Source organism: Lacerta agilis, chromosome Z, assembly GCF_009819535.1.
Source record: "Lacerta agilis isolate rLacAgi1 chromosome Z, rLacAgi1.pri, whole genome shotgun sequence".
NCBI lineage: Eukaryota > Metazoa > Chordata > Lepidosauria > Squamata > Lacertidae > Lacerta > Lacerta agilis.
In genome coordinates, this window is record NC_046331.1 from 14,445,690 (window position 1) to 14,466,921 (window position 21,232).

General features: G+C 43.8%; 1 protein-coding gene across 20 annotated transcripts in view; it reads left to right on the top strand.

The window, feature by feature from the left end:
* FNBP1 (formin binding protein 1) overlaps positions 1 to 21,232 on the top strand; it is a 113,684-nt gene that overhangs the window by 75,277 nt on the left and 17,175 nt on the right. For 8 of the 20 annotated variants that reach the window (XM_033138315.1, XM_033138324.1, XM_033138312.1 and 5 more), the window contains exons 7-11: positions 1,829 to 1,957; positions 5,912 to 6,058; positions 8,314 to 8,508; positions 11,940 to 12,125; positions 16,586 to 16,675. In XM_033138315.1, coding sequence (XP_032994206.1) covers positions 1,829 to 1,957; positions 5,912 to 6,058; positions 8,314 to 8,508; positions 11,940 to 12,125; positions 16,586 to 16,675 — 747 coding nt within the window. The remainder of the gene's footprint in view (positions 1 to 1,828; positions 1,958 to 5,911; positions 6,059 to 8,313; positions 8,509 to 11,939; positions 12,126 to 16,585; positions 16,676 to 21,232) is intronic. The other 12 variants (XM_033138318.1, XM_033138319.1, XM_033138322.1 and 9 more) reach the window with 4 other exon arrangements.

Consider the following 21,232-nt stretch of genomic DNA (forward strand, 5'->3'; position numbering starts at 1 on the left):
CTGAAGTCTCCATGTTTGCCTGGCTCCCTCAGGTGGAGGGTTGAATCTCTAGGTAGGCAAGAGAGACAACAACAACAACAACACAATTATTAACAAGACTGCATGCAGTTTTCAAGCTTCAGCCTAGCAGTAGCTGGCTGCAGATTATAACAGAGACATTTAGCAGGGGCTGGGTTGCCCTCCTCCTTTCCTCTCTCCCAGTTAACCTCCTTCTCTAGGCCCTTCCCCTGTGGCATCCCCAGGGGCCGCCACTAGGTCTCAGGTTTGGCCCTGAAACCTCAATGCTCCTGACCTGGCAACCCTGTGCCCCACCATCCTCAACGTGCCCTCAGCCAACCCCCACCTACCTGCTTTCTTACTTACAACCAAACAGATAGCGGCTTTGCCTGTCATCGGCTCTGGCACCACCTACTGGAGGTCTTCCTGCCTTCTGCCCTACCAGTCCAATGAGAGCCAGCCAGTGTTGATAATTACAGTCAACACCCATTTTGCGTGAGGGTTCTGTTCCCAGCCCCTGTGTGTCGACAGTGCATATAAGCGCCCGCCCCCCGTTCCCTCCACCCCCATTCCTCGCTTTCGTGATATGTTGAGTGACGTTTTGAGTCACTTCCGGGTGTAGCACACATGTATGATTGTGCATCTTTTGGACACATATTAATCAATCTTTGTCTGCATTAGATTAATTATCTGGTTGCTACAGTGCTTGTTGTTTGTTTAACCCACCTTTTTCTCCAGGGAGCTCAAGGTGGCATATGTTGTTCTCCCTCTGCTAGAAAGGGGCGTGTGTATGAATGTGTACAAATGAACCTACAGTATAGAGGTAAAATTTGCATCCATTGTTCCACCCACTTTTCCTTCTGGACCCACCCACCACCGGCGTGTGGCCCCTGAGCAGGGGGTGGGGGTGGGGGGTTGCCCAGAAGAGAATGAAAAAGGTTCTCCACCCTGGGTCTCAGGAGTGAGGCATCTCAAAGGCTTCTCAGCAGAAATTTGATTTCCAAGCTCAAAGTTAGCCGGACCTTACCTCCTCCCGCTTCTCCAGCAAAAGGCTGTGTTGTTGTACCTCAACCAAAAGGCAGCCTGCCAAAACTGTAGTTCCGTCTCTGAGTAGATAAACAAGACAGGGACCGGGAGAGGCAGACACACAGGGAGGCTTCAGAAATAAACTAATGATAAAAACAGGCAGGGAGTTGGGGGGGAAGGAGAGGGTTTCTCTACTCCCGCTGAATCACTCTCTAGGCATCTTTTCCTTTCAGCGTTTGCCCAAAGGGTCTTGGCCCAGTGGCAGAGCACCTGCCTTGCATGCAGAAGGCCCCAGGTTCAATCCCCAGCATCTCCCAAGTACTGCTGGCTGAAACCCCTGGAGAACCATTGCCAGGCAGTGTAGATAACATTGAATCTGATGGACCTAAGGCAGTATAAGCTGGCTTCCAATGTTCTATGCATATTATTGTAACAGTAATAAACAATAGGATAATGAAAACATTTCATATTAATAAAAATGCAATCAAATTGAACATACCACTGGTAATCCATAACAAGGACTAACAATAAAGGGGGACTCACTCTTTTCAGGCGGGATTCCATCACATACCAGCAAGTTCAGGTTGCTCTATCAAAGCGGATTAGTTGGTTGTCCTAAAAAACGATTGTTTTATTTTATCTTTAACACTGTTTACAGGAGGCACATGGAACACAACTATGGCAATCCTCCAAAATGTGCACTGTGTCCGGCAAGCATCATGCACCATGCCAGTGGTATGATACCGGATTAATTCCCCAGGTCACCAAAGTCTCTGAGACTTTTTTCTTTTTCTTTTTCCTCCAGGCACGGCAGCAAGCTCAGCTCCGCCATCAGATGGCTGAAGAGAGCAAAGCGGAATACTCCTCCACATTACAGAGATTCAACCATGAGCAGCATGACCATTACCATACCCACATCCCTAACATCTTCCAGGTGAGAGCCCCTCTAGCAACCCACTTTCTCCATCTCCTGGGTTATCCCCACATCTTGCATTTAAAGCACACACTTTCCCCCTGCCCAAAAAAATCCTGTTTTCCCCTCACAGAGCTATAGTTCCCAGTGTTCTGAACAAACAACAGTTCTCGGGGATAGCCATGTTTTAAGTGTATGTTGCAGATGTGACCTCAGTGACTTACACTTGGTTTTGCTCTGTAATTGCCTTCTGAGCCACCGCCTCATCAGGGCAGTTTGTATCTAAGATAATTGAAAACACACACACACACACACACACACACACATTTTAAAGCAATACTAAAACCTTAATGAGCAGACACTTATGGTAAAACCTGATTTATCCAGCTGGGAAAGCCTGCATCCAGCTAAGCCCTACTGAGAGTACTGTATATCCATTAAAACAAATGAAATGGAGCTAGCCATGCCCATTAGTTCCAGTGGGCTTACTCTAAGGAGAATCAACATTGGATCTATCCCAGTGCAAATGGGCTAACCTAATTGAACAGATTGTCCTTGCAAGGGCTGATGGGAGTTGTAGTCCAACAGTGTCCAGCGGGCACCATGTTGGCTATCATTATATATTCAATTCTATGTGTTGCTTTGTATGCTGCACTCCATGATACTGGCTGTCAGCTGTGGGGTGGGGCAGTGCTGGAATGGCGACATCCTGATTGTTCCGTGTCTACTGCCTTGAAACATCTAACCAAGGCCACAGTGGCATGGATGTCTGCTGCTGCCCTCCCCCAACCCACCCCCCAGGGCCATAGTGGCTCTTCCACTTGTCTGGGGCTGAAGTAGCCCCTTGGTGGTGGTAGAGATCGCAGGGTGGCTGGATGAGCCCATAGCTATTGTTCAAGGGAGCTGGATGGTGACATCACGGTTTCTCATTCCGTTGCCACTGTTCTGCAGCTGTGAGATGAGCAAAAAATATTTGCATTGTTATGGGGTGGGCTGGTGCCAGCTGAAAACAGGAACAGCACCCCACCCCACAGCATGTTGTTGGATTTGATTTTGCAAGATACAGGCCTTAGTAATGTATGAACTGCATCAGATGCATTATCCTTCAAGGCTGAATGTTCACTGCTGGTGTTTGTTTTTAATGTCACAGACTTAATTCTATTTGTGGATGCCACCTTAATGGCCAGGCTGCAATGCCTAGCCTGGGAAATATGCTTCTACGCATGTGCAGAGAGGAAGGATGCCTTGCAGTCACCTCAGGAGGTTGGGCTGCCCAGCTGCCTTTGTTGCAGCTGAAATGGGCAATTGTTTTCCCCATTTACAATAGATTGTTTGCTTGTTTTCCCAACACTGTGTCATGAAATAATTAAGGACAGTAGAAATGTAAAGTAGGGGCAAGGGGGAACCAAGCAGGTGCATGGAAATCTTCAGAGCAAATGTGTTTTCTGGGCTTAAAGATGAACAGATCAATCATATCAGATCAATCACCCTTAAATACGGTTGAATTTTTTTGAGAACCTTTTCTTTTTAATTGCAAACTGATACAAAAATGTGGAAGAATGAACTTAACATTGGAAGAATGAATGAAACTTTTGTTGTGTATTGAAAAACGATAAACTGAATCAATAGATTCTCCTATCCCTAAGTTAGCCTGGTTATTGCCCACTTTGTGCAATGGGTTAGACCAACCTAGAAGGGATTAGTTTAGTGAATGTCTGAGCATGGAAACCTGGGGCTTATCCTTTTGCCCTACCTTTTGCCCCGTTTTTTCCAGAGAGAGGTCCGCAATGTAATGCTCTGTGTCTGAGTGTTTGTTTGCCCAGAGCTTTCCCTGTGAAAACCCACTCTTTAAAGCTGAATCAGAGAAAACACCCATTCTAGTTTCCAGCAGATTGATGTTTGCTCCAATTGAGCTTTAAAGAGCAGGTTTGCATGGGGAAAGCTCTGGGGCCAAAAAAAGGGGGAGGCCCTGGGACACAGCGGTGCTTTAAATTGCAGACTGCCTGAAAAGAGCAGAGGAAAGTTAAGTGTGGATAAGCCCCTGGCTTGCTTCTCCCTATCAAGGCACGATTGCTAGTCTGCTTTAACATCTATTTGGTTTCAGCAGCATTTCCTTCACCTCTGCAAGAGCCAGGCATATTTATTATTTATTCATTTGATTATTTATTTAGAGCATTTGTACCCCCTCTTCAGCCAAAAGGGCTCCCAGGAGTGGCTTATGCACAGTCAATTAAAACAAGGCAGCCCCTTTCCTCAGGCTTATAATGTATATTTTAAAAAAAAAAGAAAACAGAAGGGAACGGGCAGGGAGGTCAGAGGAGAAGATCACACCCAAGCACCAGTTCTTAAAACACCTGTTCTGACAGTAATCACTTGGCACAGGCTGTAATGTGAGAAAGCCGCCCACCTCCTGCCTGGGACCCTTAAAAGGAGGAGCTGCTATTTAAGTACCGGTACTTATTCTTGCTCTCTCTTAACATTTTTGTGCAGAACAATTTGTTGCCTTTAGGGAAGGAAATTGTATGCATTTTAATACTTTTAAAATATTACCGGTAGTTCAATTTGTATTGTATTGTATTGTATTGTATTGTATTGTATTGCATTGTATTGTATTGTATTGTATTGTATTTGCATGGCTATGTTTGTGTCTGTATTTGTGTTGGGATGCTTGTTTTGGCCAAAAGGTGGCATATTAATAAATAGTAACGTAACATCACAGTTCAGGGAGGTGGAGCTGGGCTTGGCTAACAAAATGAGCCCTTCTGAGGTTATCTGATGGGGTGGCTGAGGGAGAGGAGGCCTGGTGCAGCTAGTTCTCCAGCTTATTCTTTTAACTTTTATTATTATTATTGAAAATCTATCTGTGGGTCCTTCTGGGAATTGTTATGTCATTGCCCTGAACCCAACCCTATGGTGGGTTGAAGTTCAAAAAGAAGGTAGGTAGTTATTTCCACTGTTGGTGGAAATGTATAAAGGTTGCTAAATTCTGGAGAGGGATTTATGATAAAATGAAAAAAATGTTGAAAGTGACGTTCGAGAAAAAGCCAGAAGCTTTCCTTTTAAGCTTGATCCCTGAGAATATCCCGGAAGATAGGAGAGATGTATTTCTATATGCATGTGCAGCGGCGAGGATGTTGATTGCTCAAAATTGGAAAGAGGAGAGAATCCCAACAATTGAGAACTGGCAGATTAAATTAGTAGAATATATGAAATTAGCAAAGATGACAGCAGCGATTAGAAATGTCCCAAAACAAAAAATCAAAAGCGAGTGGAAATATGTGGAGGATTACTTGATTAAAGAAGGTATAAAAACGGAATTGGTGATTTGTGTAGAATGAGACACATAAGGGAATATATAGATGGATAGTATACAGTATTATATGACAGATTGATGCATTTGCTAGATGGTGGTATTGTATGGTGAGGAAAAGTAAGAAATGTTAAAACGTAGAGGGAAACGATATACAAATGACGGGGAGTCATTGTTTTTATTTTTCATTTTCATTTTTTGGGGGGGTTATTGGTTATCTTTTTTGTGATTGTGTTTGTACTGTATGATTTGCATTTTTCTTTGTTGTATATTTGTGTGTGAATGTATTCATTTAAATTATTTTGAAATAAAGATTATTTAAAAAATTTTAAAAAAAGAAATATGTAACTTGGAGTTGCAGGTCAAAGTCATGGAAATATGTGGCTTTGGTTCATACCTTTTCCCATGCTTGTTCTGCATCCTGTTTTGCTGAGGGGTTAACCCTTTTTTGTTTTTTATTGTCCTGCAAAAGGTATCACCCCTTGTTTCTCCTTTTTGCCTCCAATCCTATCGGCACTCATCACTTGAGTTTGCTATTTTGAGGGAGCGATGACAACATTGGCCTACCTTACAGGGTTGTTGGGAGGGTTGCAAGCGAGATAACGTACATAAAATGCTTTTCACACGTCGAAGCGCTGTATTAATGCCGATTCTTACACTTACAGAAAATTCAAGAAATGGAGGAGCGGAGGATAATCAGGATAGGCGAATCCATGAAGACCTTTGCGGAGGTGGACCGGCAGGTGATCCCTATCATTGGAAAATGCCTGGATGAGATAACAAAAGCAGCTGAATCCATTGATCAGAAGCATGTGAGTTCAATGTTTCTTTTTAAGAAACACAACTGCTGAATTCTCTGCCAAATTGGTATTCAGGGATGCTTGATGGAGAAAGGTGATCGGCCTGTACCTGGTTGGCTTTCTCTTTTGTTTCCCCCAATTACTTACATTTTGAAATAAAAGTACAGCAGCGGTTTGGTATGACCAGCTTAAAATTAGTGCTTTGTCCTATCCCCAAATGGAAAATAGGTCTGCCACCGAATTTGATCACTTGCCCTCTAGTCTTATGCTACTTAAGTCACATACTACCCACCCTACACTCCCTCCTCCCTTCCTGGTCTCTGCTTCCCCCCCTTGTAGCATCTCCAACAAGATGGAGAGGATGACACAGCTGACGAGGAACCCTCCCAGCAGTGACCACCAAGTGAACCTGTGTGGGATCTGCCCCCACCCTCCCCGGTATGCCAGGGGCAAGCGAATATCAATTTGTTCTGGGTTTCTGACTTCCTGTTTTTGACATCTATCCCTTTCTGCTGCAGAAAAGGGACTGGCTATTTTTAGCTCCATTGTAGAGGAAGGATGTTTGGATTGTTGAGGGAAGTATGTAATATGTATTTATGGGGGTGGGGAGAGCAATTAAAAAGTTCTAAAGGTTGGGGAATCAGAGGAGGATCTGCCCCCCCCCCAAAACCCCAGAATGTGATTATCGTTTGACATTTTTACTATTTCAGTTTTGATCTCTGACTTACTCTCTTCCTCTCTCCACCTCTTCCCCCCCCCATGGGTGCCACATGTGGGTGCCACAACTAGCATGCTTGTGGCTGTAGCTCTGCCCTCCACATCCTGCTGGGAACAGGATGAAGGGAGAAATAAATTATCCCTGCGTTCCTTGGGGTGGGGGGGCGCTAAGCAGGAAAACGGTTGTGCCATTCCCTGCCTTTCCGGGAAATTACAACACCTGTGGTTGGTTGGGGTGGAGTGGAGTGGGGAGAAATTCAGTTCAGGACCAGGTTGCGTTTAAAAAGTGAACTTTCCTAATTCATACTTTTTGAAACAGTAAGCAGACTGAAATGCAGTTTTCTCAACCAAGGATTGTGTGCAAAAATGCAGATATATATATACTTGGCAACCCTGCATGCAAAAATGTGTATATGAAAATAATTTGCACTAAAATCCTGAAGAATTTTCACAAGGACTTTAAGGAAACAGATGTGGAAATATGGAGAATAAGATTGGAAAAATGAAAAAAATGAAAGAAACTGAAAATGACAGGTTCACCCATCCCTAGTAATCAAACCAGTGTCAGGCAGCTTTTCAGAATCTCAGGCAGAGGCCTTCAGGTCCATTCACCTGAGGACCATGCATGGGACTACAGTGTATGTAAAGCATATCCAACAGTTTGGGGCCAGAATATCTCCACCTGATCCCTTATATATCTGTGCCTGGTCCCTGGGGTCTTTTGGGGAGTTTTTGTGGTTCAGATTCACAGCTGGTATTCACCAGGAGCTGTGCTGCGTTCAGTATTGTGGACCCAATTTTGTGGAACTCCCCAGCTGAAATGAGAAAGGCTCCCTCCTTGTTAAACTTCCAGCACCTACTGAATATTTTTTCTCTTTTTTATTCCTGCAGATGTTTTAATGGAATTCTAATGTTTTCACTCATTTTAGACTTTTCATTGCATTGAGTGTTCTTTTACTTCACTTAGAGATGTCTGTAACTAATTGGTATGTAAATTGCAGACATAATTCAAAAATACCACTAAGCCATGAAGCTCTTTTTATTGAAACTCATATTTCTGGGGAATTCAAGAGCTGTGAGATTTCCAAGACAGACAATCCCAGGAGCTCTGAGTTTCCATCAGAGGAGTTCCACATCACAAACTTCTTTCAAAAAAGTCTGTGATACTACATGCTGGCAAATAGAGTCCTCTAAGCATCGTTGGGCTGGTTTGTCAGAAGGTGCTGCTGCTGAGCTTGTCTTCTCTGCTTGAGCACCACTAGTGGCAGGAGTGTGGTACTGCATCTTCCAGTTCAGCAGCCATCATGACACAAGTAGACCAATAGGACTCCGCCTGGATGTACATAAGCACTCAGACTGGCTCTTCACTTGTAGTTTTTATGAAGGCTGACCTGCTTTCTGTCTGTGAACCTGCTGGCCAGCTCTGCCTCCATATTGACTGTGTACAGTGTACATACTAGTTCTGTCTGGTACACCACTTATCAATGGCATTTTAAAAAAACAAAAACAAATTATTAGCATTGTTTTCTGTGTTGTCCTGATTGTTTCAGGATTCCCAGTTGGTGGTAGAAGCCTTCAAATCTGGGTTCGAGCCTCCAGGCGATGTCGATTTCGAGGACTTCACACAGCCAATCAAGCGGACCGTCTCTGACTCCAGCCTTTCAAACTCCAAAGATGGGAAGCCGGAGTCCAGATTCAGCAGCAAGTCCAAGGGCAAGTTGTGGCCATTCATCAAGAAAAACAAGGTACCGGATCCCCCCCCCCCCCGATTTTGGCTTAGTTGTGTCAGTAGCTTTGTCGTTTGCTACTTGTGTGTTACTTTGTAATCCCAGCAGTGAAGACTTTTTTCTTCTCTCTTTTCTCTTTGTTTTTCATTAGAAATTAGTTTCTAAGAACTAATAGCTGATGTCTTGTAATTTATTGTAATATTTTTAATTTATTGGATTTTGCTTTAATTTGTAAAGTTTTTATGATTTCTATGTACTTTTTAAAAAATATTGTGTTGCCTTTTATTGTTTTTAAAGCTGTTTTCTTCAGCACAGTTTTGTTTGAGTTGTCATGTCTTTGCCATGGTGGTTTTTAGTTTCCCGTTCAATCCCAAAGAGTTGCTCTCTGCTTTCATTGTCTCATGCTTGCCTGTTGCCCTCTGATCACATTGCTCATCCCTTTCCAGCTAATTAACAACATGCCTGTCTCCTTTATTGCATCCCTGGTGCCTGTCTCTCTGTTGCTTTTCCACAACATAACTGAACTCATGGGATGCAACCTTCTTTTTTTAAAAACCTGCTTGATGAGGTCTTATTATTCCAAACATCTGCTCCAACGTATGTACCAACAATGGCCATGTGATGCTGTTAGGCCACTCGCATTTTGCCATGCTACACAGTCAGCCTTGTGGACAAGGATACGAAAGTTACTAGTCTATAATCTGTTCTTAGCTCATCTGCCCACGTGTGTCAGTTAACTCATTGGTTCCACATAAGTGCTGGTTTGCCAGAGCTTTCCTAAATAGCCACATCATCCTTGCTCATGGCAGTTGACTTGGGCAATAAGTGTTGGCACACAAGTGCATCAGGCCCCTCCATCTGTGGCCTGGGCAGCAAATGTTTTGGATTACCCTTTGTAACTCATTTCCCATTCATTTACATTTCCTGCCGGCCTGCGTAACTTTCTCCCCATTTGTAATAACTGTTTCTCTTTTCCCCCATCGATGCATGAAGGCATGCTGTCTTGAAGTCCCATTGTATTCAGGGGGTGTGTGACTAACAGGATCCTTCTGTTTGATCAGATTCCTTTCCTCCTACCAAGCCCCCTGAAGTTCAAGAGTGGGTTAGGGAGTATGCAATTTCTGTGTCCTCGATCCTTCCAGCTCTAGGCTATTAGTCGCAAACAGTGCTATTTCAGACTCCCAGTCTTCAGGGAACCTTACCCCATGCCAGGGTGTCTGTTTAGAGAAAAGGCAAGTGAGAGGTAACATGATGCAGAAATTAATAAAATTATGCATGGCACTGAGAAAATGGAGGGAAGAAAAGTTTTTTTCTCCCCTTCTCCTAACACTAGAACTTGTGGGCGTCCAATGAAGCTGAATGCTGGAAGAAAGTCCTCCTTCAGGCCGCACAGAGTTAAACTGCGGAATTCCCTTCCACGGGAGGCAGTGATGGCCAACTTGGATGGCTTTGAAAAAGGTTTCCCATGGGGATCTGGTTGACCGCTGTAAGAACAGGAGGCTGGGCTAGATGGGTTCCCTTTAGGCTCTTCTTATATTGGTGAACTTGTGGACATATGTGGGTGGAGATCAGAGCCTCCAAAACACATCCAGCCCTTCTCCTTCCACCCAGATCTCTTCCAGTGAAGAAGTGTGTGATATTTCATTTAGGAGTCCCCAATAAGCTTCTAAGAACCACCTGGGTTTCCTGATGTTCGACTGATCCAGCTGGCAGGCAACTCCCTCCACACCCACATGGAAACGTGAGCCAAGGAATGGGGGATGAGTTCAGTCCTCATTTTAAGTGCAAACTTTCAAAAATTGAGATTTCTAAAGCAATATGTAAATCCAAATGCAGCCGCCCTTTGAAATTCATGCCTCCAAATTTTGTGATGCAGTTCTCTGGCTCAAGTAACATGTGTAAAAATGTGTGTGCTGTGGTAAAGTGTGCTTGAAAATGCATCAGTTGGTGAAAGTAAAATGCAAAGATGCATTATATTAGAATCATAAGGTTGTAGAGTTGTAAGGGGCCCAAAGGGTCATCTAGTCCAACCCCCTGCAATGCAGGAATCACAGCTAAAGGATCCCTGGCAGATTAGGGCAAATTGCTTTGCAAAAAAATAAAAAAATGTATTGTCAGAGAAAATTGCCTTAAAAACCACGTATGTTAGGATAAATTCAAACAAAATACGGATGAATTGTCATGAGGACTCTCATTTTTTAATTAAAAAGATAGGGGGGAAAGTCACAAACTGATTTGGAAATGTACAGAAATGAAAAGATAGTCCCCCAAAAAGAGAGAAAAGAGAAACAAGGCAACCAGAATTGACAGATCCACCCATCCCTGCTTGCCCCATCTTCATCTGCCTGCCAGAATTTGATGTAAAGAAATGCACTGGGATTTTTTTTTAAAATCCTTTGAGAGGAAGTGTGGGGTATTTATTTATTTATTTCATTTATCTCGCACCTTTTCCTCCCAGGAGCTCAAGGGTGCTCTTACATGGTCCTCCCCCCCCCTCCTTATTTAATCCCCATAACAACCCTGTTGGGTAGCTTGGGCTCAGAGGCAGTGACTGGCCCATAGTCACACCCAGTGAGCTTCTTGGCTAGGTGTAGGATTCGAACCATGGTCAACACAGGTCCCAGTCCAGCACTCTTAACCACTGTGACACGCTGGCTCTCAAATAACAAATGAATTAAATAAAATATGAGCTTTCCACAGTTTCATCTTGCCCGCCATCTAAGAATTTCAGGGCCCTGTAACGGTGCGTGGGTTTATCCCATTTGTACCTTTTTACAACAGCCCTGTGAGGTGGAGAGGGCTAAGAGGGAGAGGGTGTGTGTCTTGCCAAGGCCTCATGATGAACTTCATAGCTGGGTGAGAGATTTGAAAGTGGGGGTGGGGGGTGGGCTGGTAGCTTTGCCGTATGACGCATCGTCTTTTCCATAGAGGGGATTCACTTGTACTCCGAGATAACAAATTCCTAATGAATCCAGTTGTATAATCAGGGCTAGGGAAATGGGCTGTGGAAGGGAATCTCCTAATTTTCTTCGCTTCACCTGCTCATCTTGTTTGCATGTGGCATGATGAGGATTTCTGGCAGCGCAGGGTGGGGGTAGGGAATGCCATGCATTAACTCTTTGCATTGACCACTTACTAAAACTCATCCCCCCCATATCACATGCTCCTTTAATAACACAAATCTTTTTTTATTGTTAAAAACAATCACCTTCCCAACCCTTGATCCTTCCCTTTATTTAATATATATATATATAATTTTTATTTGGGGGCGGGGAAACCATGGCTTTTCTTTTTTAAAAAAAAATGCTTTTGAAACGTTGCTTTTTTGCACTTTTGGGTTCATTTCTGTTCGGTTTTCTTTCGCGGATGTATTTTTGTTTCTGGGTTTGTTTTGTAACCGTTTTCCCCCCCTTTTTTAATTCTATCACTTCTCCATCTCTTATACGTAGTTTATGTCCCTTTTAACATCCCCCCATCAGCCCCCTCCTCCGCCCCCTTCTTCTTCTGCCTCACCTTCCGCTGTTCCTAATGGCCCCCAGTCTCCCAAGCAGCAAAAGGAGCCCCTCTCCCACCGCTTCAACGAGTTCATGACCTCCAAACCCAAAATCCACTGCTTCCGGAGCCTAAAACGCGGGGTAAGTTTGCTTCTGGGTGTGTCTCTGTCTGTCTCTTTCTTGGGCAACTAAATTGCACATCCAATCATGACTTCTTTGAGTAACTGAATCTGTTTTTCCTACTGCATCCAGCCCCCGCCCCCCCGTCTTTCCCGTGTGTCTGTCTATATGTTTTTAATGCATACCATACAAGTTCTCGTCACACACAACCTGCACATTTAAAGCACATAGCTCCACCCCTCTTAAGAATCCCGGGAACTGTACTTTCCCCCTCAACAGGGACCAGCACCCTCAACAAACTACAATTCCCATGATTCTTTGCGGGGAAGTGTGCATTATATGTACGGAGTGGATGTGACCTCTGAGAAATTTTAAAAAGCTGCTGTCAAAAACCCCCACAATGAAACCACAATGCAGATATGTGGCTCTGGACTGCAGTTGATTCAACGACCCAAGTGCCGCCAATTTGGAGAGACAACAGAAGGCATGTCATCATGCAGTGATGCAGCCTTTGCATGTCCAGGGGCATTTTTTATTTCTCGTAACACCCTGAACCTTTAATTGGCAGGACTCTGCCGCAGAAAATTCCCCAAAGAAGAGTTTGCATGACTTAAAGGCCACATCTTAAGCCAAGCATTTAGAGCACTCCAAACTACCGTATTTTTCAGTGTATAACATGCCCCCGTGTATAAGACCCCCCCCCCCAATTTTAGGGGACTCAAAATTAAGAAAATGGGGGAGATTGCCCCCGTGTATAAGACTACCCCCCCTTTTAACATTATTTTTAGTTTTTTAAAAAATCCTAGTCTTATACACAGTAAAGTACGGTACTTTATATCATGGCTTCTTCCACTAAAGGATCTTGAGAACTGTAGTTTGTTAAGGGTGCTGTGATTCGTTAGGAGGCTCCTATTCCGAAAGCTACAATTCCCAGAGTGGTTTAACAATCCCACTGGGAATTGTAGCTCTGGGAGGGAAAATAGGGGTCTTCTAACACAGTGTTTTTCAACCACTGTTCCGTGGCACACTAGTGTGCCGCGAGATGTTGCCTGGTGTGCCGTGGGAAAATTACTTTATATATAGTCAATATAGGCACAGAGTTAATTTTTTAAACATTTTCTAATGGTGGTGTGCCTCGTGATTTTTTTCATGAAACAAGTGTGCCTTTGCCCAAAAAAGGTTGAAAAACACTGTTCTAACAGCTCTCGGCACCCTTAATAGACTTCAGTTCCCAGCAGAGACAACAACTTGAATAAAACATTTTGGGGGCCCAATTGAGCCCTGCCCCCAATCCTAGTAACAGATGCACCTAGTGCTGGTGAAGGTTCCCTCCCACCCCACCCCACATTTTATCCCCAAAACAGCTCTGTGAGATTGGTCTCAGAAGCAACAACTGGTCCAGGGATACTCTGAATTCTTAAAGTTAAAAAGGGACTTGAACCCAACTCTCCTCAAGCCCAAATTTCTAGGCCTCTGGTTGCCTCTCTGCACCTGCCCAAAATCAACAAGGGCTGACTGCAAAATTATGCATTTGCCTGCTTGGGCATATTTTTAAGACTCAACTTATTTCTGTGACAGTAAGTTGTTTTAAATTGGTTTTTAATATTGTGTTTTAATGGGTGTAACCTGCCCTGGGAGCCTTGGTGTAAAGGGCAGATTAACAACAACAACAACAACAACAACAGGGGGGCTTTACTTTCCTACTCATCTGAATTATGTGCTTTTAAGTTTTTTGGTTTTTTTTAATGATCAGCTAGAGCCGCTTTCACACTCATTCCAGCAGAGCTCCGTGAACCTGCAGTTTGCATTCTCTCTTTCTCTCTCTGCTCCATTCACAAGGGCCGTAAGAAATGGTGTCAGAGGGTTTTGCCCAGTCCCAGTTCCCTTGCCATCCAGCAACCCTTTTACAAGTTTACAAGTTGGGAAACGAAGTCCAAATGTGGAAAAGAAAGAAAAGCAGCAATACCCATTACCGGGGGGGGGGGGGAGGGCTGCCCCCTCAAATATTTTATTGGGGGGGGCAGAGGGACCTGGGCCTCTAGGAGTTGGCACCTATGGTTCCCAGCATCCTTTGGGAGAAGCCATGGCTGTTTAAAGTGGTATGGTAATGCTTTAAATGTGCAGGTCTTGCTTTAATGCACCACTTAATTCCTTTGGGGTCACGAAGAGTCAGACACAACTAAATGACAACAATCCTTTTGTTTACCCCTGATGGGCTTTCCCACCTCCTTTTGACTTGAGTTGAGTCAGATCATTCCTGTACTGAGTGGATGGATTTCTTTGCCACCATGAAAGCAAATTGCCATGAGCCAGACTCTGCCAGTGAACAAAATTGACTCTTCACTTGAATTTTTGTGGTTTTCATTCCGTGGAAGTTCTTGATGTGATTTCCCTTTCCTTCTCACTGTGTAATTAACTCTTCACTTCACACCAGGAATGTTACTTGATCATCACCTTGTTTCATTTTATATGTGTGTGTGTGTGCATATAGCCAATAGTAGCCCTCAGTTTGCGTAGATATCCCACCTTAATACTATAGCAATCCAGCTGTAGTGATTCTTTCATCTGTGTTTGTGTACAGTCGGTATATAAGATATATAAATCAAAGTGTTTAGCCTGTGAAATTTTATTTTATGTCCTGGTTTAAATTATTGCAGTTAAATTTCGGTGGGTGAGGGGTTGCCCTTCATATTGTGTACATACTCACTGTTCTTAAAAAATGGAATGATTTTGCTGATTCACGGGGCTAACTGGGTTTAAAGGGCTGACTTTCCATGTTGTGATCTAACAACTCCACAGCACACTCTTGAGTCCCATCCGTGCTGGAAAATATATCCTGGAAATCATGTTCCATCTGGAAAATCATGTGGTCATTCTACTTCAGACCACAAACCCTTTAATTGAATGTCCTACTGCATCGACGACTCCCTGCCTGTAGAAAGCTAGCAAGGAAGACATTTTTAATAGTCTTATGCTGGCATGAGAGATGCGTGGAGTTTTTGGTTTTTTTTAAAAAAAAAAATATTTATATGGACTTCCCCCTTCTGTGTCTCAGAGTTCTTCTTGACATGCCAAATGGTGAGCTGAATGTACCCTGATGTCTCAGACAAGCTCCAAATTTATGGCTTGCTGTTTTTTAGGAACCTTATGAACAGATGAGCTGTGGAGCATGTGCAGAGGGCAGCTTCAGAACAGAGTAGCAGAAAGGGAACCCAGCACGACTTTATTAACATGTCACAGTACGTCATCAAAGCTGCTTAGAGCTGGCTGGGGAACATATCCCTGACTGTTCTCTATACCCCACCCCCCACCCCAAAAAAAACCTCTTCAGCACAGAGCTGAGGGTTTATTGGTCTGCTCTGGGTAGGACCAACATTGGCTGCATCCATACATCGTGGCTCGTCTGACACTTTTGCCCCAAGCAGAACCTGGATGGTTGAACACTTGAAGATGCTTTCAACCGCATGCATAATTTCAGGATCTGCTTGCAGCAAAGTCTCTTAACTAGAGCAGAAACCGCCCCTACCCCCCTACAGTTTTCTTTTGTTTGATGACCAAAAAAAAAAAAATCTGCGCGTGACCATGCAAGGAAGATTTCATATTCTATATCCACAGTGGAGTTCTGATTATTTGTTTATTACCCCCACCCACCCACCCAAGTGATTTGACAACTCTGAGGCTGGAGGGGTGTTTGGGGGATTTTGCACTAACTTCAGGCTTTCGTTTCACCCATCAGGAAGGCATTAGAGCTGAGTGGTTAGGTTTTCAGTGTCGGTTTTTTGGAAATGCAAGTCACCAAAATGCGAAAATGCATCAGATTCCTTGCCCGCAAAAAATACAAGTTTGGTTTGGCTCTACAGCTTACCCATTTTCCACAAAGATAAAGCGCTGTGAGGGCCCAGGCAGAGACATCCTCACAGCTTAGCAAGATGATCCTCTGATCTGTCCATCTCCAGGCACCTGAATTTCCTGCTTTATCTTTTCCAATAACCGGTGTGGCTTTCTGGGTGTCCCTCTGTGGGGTCAGATCCAAGGTAGCCAATGTGGTGCCTTCCAAATGTCCCTGTGGTGTAACCACTGGTCATAGTGGGTTGTATTGAAAGCGGTGCTAAGTCAACCTCCCACCAACACAACAATTCCCCCTGACTCAACTGGTCTCCCTCTGCACACACTCTGAAACTGTTTTTGTTTTGTTGCTGGGGGTAGGAAGAAGTCCCAGTGCACAAGCGGGAATCCTTGCGTTTTTGGGGTGCACAAGTTGGGTTCCACCTGACAGCTGGGGACTAATGGGAGCTGTAGTTCAAACATCTGGAGGGCAGCACATTGGGTACCTCTGCTGTGTTGGGTGATAATGTGGACGTCAGACCTAAGCAGAGCTATCTGTTTATTTTTGCTGTAGAAGCAGTAAATGCAGAAGTCTATTTTTTTCCCCTTTCCCCTCAACCCCTTTTAATCCATGTGTTTTTCTCTTGCTGACTCAGCAACAGTCACAGTCTTTGTATTTTCACAAAGAGCTCATGAAGAGGACTTTAGGCAAACCCACCTATGCACTTGAGGCTAGGGAATATGTTGTAAGTCCGTGTTGACAGTGTGGCCGGGCTGTACAGTCGCTGCTCCAGTCACCGACCTCATTTACAACATTGCAAGAGGCGGGTAGAGAAGGCGGGCTGCCACTTTGCGGAAGGCTGGCATGTGCAGAATCAAATTCTTAACTCAAAAAAAAACCCCTCCAAAATAACAAAGCCTTTTCGCAGACATTGCAAGGGACCATGTGAAAGAAGGCTTGCTTTTTATTTTTAGGGTCAGAAGCAGCTCCCTTTGCTTGAACAAAACAGGAGCAAGAATTGGGTGCCAGAAGTGGGGCAGGAAAACTAGGCAGGCAAAAATTGCATTCACAGTGGAACTCCGTTCAGGGGTGGGGGAGGACAAGCTGGGAGGATAGGCATGGACTGCAAATCAAATTTGCAAATGTATGGTGTTGGAAGGTCATGAAGACTATGCCATTTAGACTTGGGCGCCAAGAATGCTTTTTTGTGCCCAGGGGCTGCATTCCCTCATGGGCTGGTGGCTGCAAGCTGCATGCCAGTGGTGGGTGGCGGGCCAGATGCAAAAGTAGGTGGAGCAACAGGTGTGATGCATAACTTAATGCAGTCAGCTGTATCAGAGGGTTTCCACACACCTGTGCGTTCCCCATCCTTTCAAGGACACATTCCAGGCAGGCAAAAGGAGGGCAGGGCCAGTAAGGGGTGTGGCCTGAGGACAGTTCCAAGGGCCAAACAGAAAAGCATAGAGGGCCGTATTCGACCCAACAGCTATCCGTTCCTGACTGTGAAGTGTATTCCAGTAGCGCTAAACTATGGTTCAGCATTCATTGCGTGCAAAATGGACCATTGCAACGCTTAAGGTCGCAATCCCCTGCACTCTTGAGTTTCAGTGGAGGGGAGGTCGAACTGAACTTAGCTTTACTTCTCAGTAGACTCAAAAGACCCAGTTAGATGGGAATACAAAAATGTAAAATGTTTCTAAACGTTATAGGAAAATGAACTAAACTGCACAGATAACACAGATCGGTTGAGGATTTTCGTCAGGCTTTGAGCTGAATAGGCAAGCTGATTTGTTATTTTATCATGGTTGCAATTTTAGCTATTTTGACAACCAGTCTTTGGCCAATTTTGTTGTTATCTGCAAGCTCTGTAAGGATTTTGGTTAGGCTTTGACCTGAATAGATAAATCATTGAGGTTCCCCAGTGGGAAGCCCACAAGCAGGACCTCGTAGCAGCAGCAACACTCTCCTCTCTCCTCGGCCGCAGTTCCCAGCAAATGGGTATTCTGAAACATCCTGCCTCCAGCAGTGGAAGTAGAACATGAGAGCAGCCCTGCAGCTGGTTCAAGCCAATGGCCCACCTAGACCAGCGTCACAGTGGCCAGTTGGGTGTCCCAAAGGGAAACCTGCAAGCAGGACCCAGCAACTCCCCCCTCCTGCAGTTTCCAGCAATTGGCATTCAGAAGCATTGTGAATGCTCCAACACTGGACAGTATTATCTTTGTAATTTTATCCATTTTGATAACATTTTCTTTCTTTCCTTTCCTTTCTATTTTACTTTGGATTAAAATTGTACTTCATTTTCCAATAACGTTTTGAAGCCTTTTTACAGTTGTTTTTTTTTTTATTCCTACCCAATTAGTCTTTAATTTTAGTTTGGCAAGTGGAAGGTAGCATATCTTTCCTTCCTTGTTTACTTCTAAGTAGACATGCCTTGGGTTGATTCCATTAAAAGACAACATATCCATGTCAGGTTTTGGGTTTTTTATAAATTAACCTTTACCTAAAGTTTTAAAATACTGTTCTAAAGAAGATCGCTCCTAGAGAAAGCATCATTATTGTTATTGGTGGGTGTCAGTCTGGGTCAGCTTCGTTGGACATGTACAAGGCAGTACTTAGCAGCTAAGGCCATTATTATTAACACTACTATTAGCGATTTATTACCCTCCCCCCTGACCCTAAGGTCCCAGGGTGGGTTACAACAATTAAAATAACATTTTAAATCAGTTTAAAAACAACTTACAAAGATTCTTACAAACAAATTAATCTGACCACTTCATCAGCTAGGTTCTAAACCTTGCTGGATATGGAATTGCAGGCCTGGAAGGGACCCACAGATACCATCCAAACTGACAACACCCCCCCCCCCCGAAGAAAAAAAACACAAGTTGTGACAATGAAGAGGGTTCCAGTGTGGTTGGGAGGTCCTTGTGGCTTCCTGTTGCAAACTGCCAATATATTTGCAACTGGAGATGCTTCACAGGAGAATATGGACAAGCCTTAGAAAGCTAAAGAACATTCTGTATTGTTATAATTATTATTATATCAATGGGCCTCATTTCCTTGATCTACACATTAAACTTGGAAAGGGTTCAGAGAGATCTGCCTGAGGCCCTCAAAGGGAACTGTTGCATTGGCAAAACCAGAGACTTTGGGGGGGGGGGTAAAGGCCTGTTTTGCCCGTTGTAAGTGAGAGTCATCGTCTGTGACTTATCCAATAACACATAGAACTTGCTGGCTTTTTCATGCGCTCTTGTGTGTTATTGACGCTTGTGGCTCTTAGGCTTCCTCCATCTGCTCACCGCAAATGGCTACCTTAGAATCATCCCCAGGATGCGCGCCTGAAAAAATATTGCCTCCTTTCCCCCTCTTCTGTTCTTTTTTTACATTTCCTAGAAATGTAATTAACTAGTAATCGCCGCCTCATCAGCTCCCCCGCGCCCCAGAGTCTCCAAAATTGGCTGAGTGAATATCTCAAGGTGTTGTGTGTTTTTTTTAATGACATCCTAAATAATGTTGTAGGGCCTACTGGTCGAAAGGCAGAGTTGAAAGGAAGGACGTATGCTTAACTGATTAATTAACAAAGCCCACCCAATGCAGCAGAAAATTAGGAACAGATGAAATTGACACATGTTACTTCTATAGCGCAGCCTTTTAACAAGGCCTCATAAATTACTACATGCCATATTGGTCTGAATATAAGCTGTCCCCCTCCATATAAGCTGCATCCTTAAAATGAGATCTCTTAAATCTCATCTTCTTTACTGATGGGAGTGTGATTATAGGCCACACTCAGATTTTATACAAGCCAGATTGGGGGGGCCTATACTCAGCCCAATACTATATATGTTGTTTGATTTGAAGGATACATAAGCTTGCCTTTTCCCATCTTCTTTTTACGACATTGTAACTAGACCACCACTGTGCCTATTTTATCAACAGGGATCATCTGAAACAAGGAGGTAGTAGCTTTTTTGCCTCAGGGCGAGAGTCTAGGTTGGCTGGTGATTTGAACCCAGAACTCTGAAGATCCAGTATTACATTCTCTATTCTATTCCATAGTGACTAGAGCCCTGCAGCTCTAGTCACTATGACCAATGGTTAGGGATGATGGGAGTTGTAGTCCAACATCTGAAAGGTCCCAGATTCTTCATCTCTGGTCTAAGTAACGGGTTCCTGTTGATCTTTCAAGGAATCACAATGTTCTGCAATATATTTCATTAGTCACTGTTCTGTCTAGACCAGTGTCCTTTGAACTTGGGGTCCCAGAAGTTGTAAGACTACAACTTCCATCATCCACCGCTACCGTAATCCAGTGGCTAGGGATGATGGGAGCCTCAGTTCAAAGAACACTGGTCTATACTGTATTGAGCCCTGACATGTAGAACAGTTTTGTTTTTAACCTAGGAATTAGTGAATCATAACAGCTAAGAGACTGACTTCCAAATCTGAAAGTCCCCTTCGTCAAATCTCACTGAGAGCTTATTATTTATTTATTTCATAAAATCTATATACCACTTGATTGTTGTTGTTTTCTATTTAAAAAAACTTACCGGTAAGCGGTTTACAAAAAGGATAAAACAATAAAATTATCATTAAGAAAAACTGACAGCCATAATTTTAAGTCTTTCGAAAAGTTAAAATAACAGTAGACTAGAAACAGATTAAAACTTGCAAGCCGCGCTCTCTTTAGCATCAATTTTCCCATGTGCGATATGGGCATAATCATTCTCCATTGCCTTTCAGAGTTTCCATAAAGATTTACAGCAAGATAATGTGTGGGGAACACTTAAAAGCTCTATGCAATCTAGTTTTGGTTTTTAAAACGTGCCACAGATTCAGAAGATCAGAAAACGAAAAACATCCTCCTGAGTCATTTGAGGCTTAATATGTTTACCTCACTGCCCATTGAGGGAGGGGGGGGGAACCCATGTTTTCACCATTTAGCGAATCATGCTGCTTCTGTGGCCATTTGACAAGGCTTGGGTGAGCTTTCCATTAGGCGCTTGGTTGCTGTAGTATCTAGAAACAGACCCAGTCGAAAAGCTCCTCACCTTGATCTCTCCCGTCCCTTAAAAAGCTATAGGCATGCTCTGTGCTGTGTGGCTTCCCATTTGCTGGATTTACAGCAAAATGATAGATAGTGTTTGGTTGGCTGGCCATTGTCTGGCCTTGTGGTAGTCTTGCCTCTAGAAACTTGTTCTTCCATTGGTGCACGTAACATTGGCATCCCTGTGCCTTACATTTGACGTAGACTGCTTTTGTTGTAGGCAAGCCGGTTTTCTTCCCTCTCTCGTTACCGCCA